This window comes from Desarmillaria tabescens (assembly GCF_030435595.1).
Source record: "Desarmillaria tabescens strain CCBAS 213 chromosome Unknown EV420scaffold_6, whole genome shotgun sequence".
Taxonomy (NCBI): Eukaryota; Fungi; Basidiomycota; class Agaricomycetes; order Agaricales; family Physalacriaceae; genus Desarmillaria; species Desarmillaria tabescens.
The window spans coordinates 1683333-1688801 of NW_026848305.1; the positions used below are offsets into that span (position 1 = coordinate 1683333).

General features: G+C 45.1%; 1 protein-coding gene across 1 annotated transcript; it reads left to right on the top strand.

Moving 5' to 3' along the window:
• Window positions 1-301: 301 nt before the first annotated feature.
• Window positions 302-2884, top strand: EV420DRAFT_1303188 (uncharacterized protein; the record flags this gene model as incomplete). The annotated part of the gene is made up of 2 exons (XM_060468428.1): window positions 302-1463; window positions 1599-2884. The coding sequence occupies 2 exons, from the start codon at window positions 302-304 to the stop codon at window positions 2882-2884; spliced, it is 2448 nt and encodes an 815-aa protein (XP_060335919.1).
• Window positions 2885-5469: the final 2585 nt, after the last annotated feature.

A 5469-nucleotide genomic window follows, 5' to 3' on the forward strand; every position in this document is an offset into this window, starting at 1 on the left:
ATGTATCTAGAATATTCTACCAAAGTAACTAAATATATCTAAGTATCGTGACAAATGAGTAAGCCGAAGCTTCGGGAATCTTCTGGCATAAGCTTGAAGTTGCAAATCCCAACATTACTATTGTTTACCTGAGCTTGTATTAGCAGAGTCGACCAATTCATACTGTTTTACTGTTTTAGACTTTGATTGCTCCGCCCAGAGTAATGTTCCTTACTGTGCTAAGACCTTTTATGGCTTTACAGACACATTCACTCTCAATGGCGTTACGAAGCAAGGTGGCCCCCTCTCACCTGTCAAATGCATGCTTACCAGCAGTCTCAGGAGTCATTGGCTCAATGATAGCTTTGCCGCCAATGGCGATGGATTGGTTGTTGCAACCACCCAGGCTCTCAAGCGGAAGAGGCATACTCCTTATGATGACATCTGCCTCCCTGTAGCCATGGTGGAGGTGATGGATGACTCAATCATGATTGCAGGTTCTTTCCCTGTTTTCCACTGTTCCACGAGAATGCTGGAGACAGTCCAAAGTGCATATGGCAGTGAAACAAACTGGGACAAATCTGCTGTGTTTCTGCATAATGTACCAAATCCACCTACAGTCATATACCTCCCCTCTGTTGAGCCAGCTAACCCTTCTGTAGTGACCACACATCCTGTCAATGTATATTCCTCTCACATAGAGCTTATGCGGGTCTCAATGAATGACCCCGAACTACAATTTCAAAAACTGACAGATCTTATTTCAGGCTTTCAATTCCCTACTTTACACCTTCATCTGCCGTTTACTGCCTTACAGCACATCCTATCCCAATGCCTCATTGCAAGAATTCGTCCAAGGCTTGCGTTTCACCCAATTTCACAAGACGCGGCCCACCGCCTTGACTGCTTGATTGCCCAGAAGGTTTATGACTATCTCAGATTCCCCTTCCAGTTTAACTCTGCCCTTCTCTCTCTTCCACTCTCAGACTTTGGTTTTGGATTTCCTTCAATATCTCACCTGAATGACATGGCAGCCATTAACGGCCTTTTTCGGGACCTCAATCATCATCTCTCCATGTTCCATAACATGGCATTAATAACTCTTGCTGACTGGACCTGTGCCCTTAACGACTGTCAATTTCCACTTCATGGCAAGTCTTTATCCTCACTCACCTCTCGTCGCCACCCTTGCCTCCCTTTCCCCTGGCTAGTTGCTCAAAGTGCCCTCTCACATCTGAACATATCCATCCATGACACTGACTTATCATATCTCTTCCATGGCGACATATCACTAGTACATCTCAATAAACTTCTCCCTCACACTAAAACTGTCCCTCATCACCATCTGACTAATCTGGCCAACGCCGACATCACAACACTTCGACAGCTCGCATCATTTCCTTCACCTTCATCTCTCTCCATCACCTCACCACCTTGTAATCCCCTAATACCTCTTCAAACTGTCTTATACAATCATACATTCAGTCGCGCTCAAGAATTATCCCAACAAACTACTGAATAGCTTGCCTCAATTACATTGGAAGATATCATGTTGGGTTTTATGGGCTTAGCGGAAGAGAGTAAAAATAACCATACTCAGAAAAGGAAATGAAGGAGAGATGATGATACAGAGGACCGTCTGAGTGTTGGTGGAGTTTTGGAGAACTCCAGTGCAACTGGTTCTGATCTGTCGATGCTCGCACTGCCACACTGCATGAGAAAAGAAATGGCAGAAGAAGTTCTCCATGCGTGCTTGTATACCTCCCCCCATGATTCATTTGCTTCACCATCTCTGCCTGGGTCCTGGGCCACAGATGGCTCCATGATACCAGTGACACCAGGTTTCCAAGAGCCACGTTCAGTCACTTTTTCAGCCATTTCCGGTCAGGGCAGTGTTGCCTTCTCCCTTGATCTCTTCCGAACATCAGCCAACATTGGTCTTGGGGAAACGTATGGACTTGTTGCCACAAACATCTATGGTAGCAATAGCCATCTTCACTCACCACAGAACTCTCATGACATCTACATCGACCATCTCAATAGTGAAAGAATTATTGCGTCCGCTCGGTGCCCGTCTTTTCAACACTATCAATGGTCTTCTTTACCTGGACGCTCCCTCTATCGATGGTTACTGTACAATATCACTCACCCTATCAATAACACCTCCATACCCACAATTAAATATACACCGGCTCACACCGACTCTACCACTCCTCCCTCCCTCCTAAACAACGCCGCTGATCTCCTTGCAACAACATCTCAAAACCTTACGTTACGACCTTTTCCTGCTCCTGTACCTACCTTCTTTATGGATCACTTTGTTATATACAGTGAAACCGACAGCTACATCGAATCCAATGTCTCAAAATATCTGTCCAATGTGCATGCTTCCCTTACCATAATGCAGCCCGACTTCCGACCTGCCTTGACAATGATGATGCCATTATATCGACCATGTGCCCCTCCTGAACACCCTTATATCTGCGCGTCCTCTGCGTTCTCTGCTGTCATTCAGTTATATGCACGATCAAGTCAGCTGGATTGTTGTTACACCAGATTTCTACGTTTCGGTGACATCTCCCCTACGTGCACTTCTGGCTGTCCTGAAATCGAGACCATCCATCATATTTTTGTTACATGCCCTGAGTATGATGCCATTTGTGATGAAGTGGCTCAGCAGTTACACGCTAAGACATCTAAACTTTTACATGTGGCTGATACTCCCTTGTCGCAATGCATTCCTCTTCTCGAGTTGGCTCGAAACCTCTTCAAAGATGGTCCTCACTGGCCACATCACTCTGCACAGTTTTACCTGGGGCTTTTGCCACCCTTTCCCCATGAAATCCTTGACGGGCCGTCCCCTATGACACACTCCCAAACGCACATCAGGATTGCACACACCTAGCATATGGCTGGCATCCGTCTGGCTGGTAGGATATGGGGTATGTATAAAAGGAACGCACACTTTCATGTTTCCTCCAAAAAGGACAGCAGATCTCGCCCAAGTGTAGCCGTACCGGCCTTTCTTACTGATATCTTATGCTTATAACTTGATACTTATGCCTTTATCTTTTCCTAGTTTACTTCTTCTTTTTGTGTTTTCCTTTTATTTGTGTTCAGCAATGAGTCGACAGGGTCTTTGATAGTAATTTGCTATTGTTTACCCGAGCTTGTATATAGCGGAGTCGACCAATACAACAGTCTTACAGTCTTAGAGGCATGGCATTACGAATAGGGAGACATGGGGACCTACCAGATCTAGGACCATATACTGAGCATTCGAACCGAGTGTGTAGGTGATCATTAACGAAAGTACAGAGGCTGAATACACAGCGGCTGACTTGATGACCATCATGAGAGCAGAATGAGCGAGTTTCACTTGAATGACCATCAGCAATCTCACAAATGGTATAGGGCTGTAAAGGGGGTGCATGTTTTCTATAAACATGTTTATAGAGCTATACACTGCTGGATTCATTTTCAGGATGGAAAAAGGTATTCTAAAAATGTTGTGACTTTTCGTTTCCTTTGTATGCTACCAAAACAGGATATGAAAAATGAAATGAAAAATTTGTCCTATTTAGTGCTCTTTTCACATACCGAAAACAGTTTTTTTCTCTGAATGAAAGGTGGTTTCCTTCAAGAGGGTTCCACGATTACTTAAATTGTTTCGGGCTTTTGCTGGACCCTCCCTCCCTATCACATGACTACTAACACGTCATGTATACCATATCAAGTATGCCGAGGCAGCCAGAATCAGACTTAGCCGAAGATTCATCAATAGTCTGCCATCACACCATCAAATAAACTGAAAAATAAACTGTGCCATGAACTCCAATTTGAGATGGCACTCCTCTGGCATATAGTGTAGGAAAGCATAACTAAAATGGATGTGTCAGAAAGTGAAACCTTGCAAGAGATGCCGAAGCAGCTGACTAAGCCCAAAAATTTGAAGTCACCATTTTAGTGCCTACGTATGGATGTCTTGGAGCAATGCTGGACATTGCTACACTCTTGTCAAGCATACTTGAGCCCCTCATCCCCCAGTATACGTACCCAAGACCTAGCCTAGTTTTTCTCACCACACTAACACCCCATTGTCACCCACTCAACACTCTAGTCCTCAAATTTGTACTGAGAAGCCTACCATGGACACCAACAAGGTATATGTATAGCAGATTGTGTAAGTAGGTCTTAGCAGAGAATATGCACAACAATGCCGCTGTCGCTGGGCCTCACCGTCGCGAGTTACAGTGGCTGCCAACGTATCTGAATACAGGCTTCTCGGATTGGATGCCTCTATTCAAGCTCCGCAAAGACCTTGCTGATGGAAATTGCCTTGACGGCCATCACTTCATCAAATAAACTGGAAAATAAACTGAGCCATGAACTCCAATTTGAGAACCCCTAATGGCAGGCTCTTTGGGCTCGTATATTGATGAGGGACCTCCATAATAATCAGGTATTATTTTGTCTTGAATAATGTGTCAATAAATTGTACTGCATGCCTAAATATCAATTGCAGGCCAGCTCCAACCCAGTTCTAACTCCTCTCTACATTTGGAAAGAATCGGGGATAAATTCAGTGCATTCCCGTGATCAGCGAAGCCACATGCTTGCTGAAGGTGATTGGTGCACGAGCCTAGGACTTCGCAACTCCTGTCGCAACTTCATGAGGATCTCCTCTCGGTCGGTTACTCAGACTAGTGCTCTCGCCTAATGGCTCTCTACCGAACCTTGCAGGAGTTGGAACTACTACCTCTGCTATATCCTGATCTGGCTTTGATCAACACTTCTCATCTTTCATGTAGAGGAATGATGCCTATTTCTGAGCACCAGGCAGGAGCGCTCAACCGCCTATCTGATGACCAGAAGGAACAGCAAACATTTACTGCCTCCTTCGATCCCACCATAGTACCTGATCTGCTCTCTGCTCTAGACGAGGATCTTTCTAGGTGCACCGCCTTCTCAGACCAGTACGCGAAGTATCTCAATGCAGTCAAGGACTGTTATGGATGCTTGCTTACTGCGTGTACCAACAACTTCCCGGACGAATCTGACAGTAGCGACGACGATGAAAACGATCTTACTTCTCTCAGCAGTGAACCCTTACCTCCTCCCAAAGCCACCAAGACGTTTCAAGAAGCAATGGTAGACAGTTTCGCTGAAGCCATCTTAATAAGTGCATCAATGGCTGTCTCGGATTTTATCCTGGAATCCTATCCTCTATATCGAAGCAAACAGACTTTCGGTAGGCTTCCTGGACTGCAGATTGTTCCTGATTGCATAGTCACCTGTTCAAATCACTCTCTGACCCACTCTTCGACTGATTCCAAGCACGGAATCGTAATCAATGAAGACAAACCTCCCCTTCTTCTATTCCCAGCTGCCATCGAGCTAATCAAATGGCTGAAGAGTGTTGGGACAATAACCCTAGATTATCCTAGAAACATTGTCAATCATCAAGACAACTGGTGGCTGGTCCTCAAT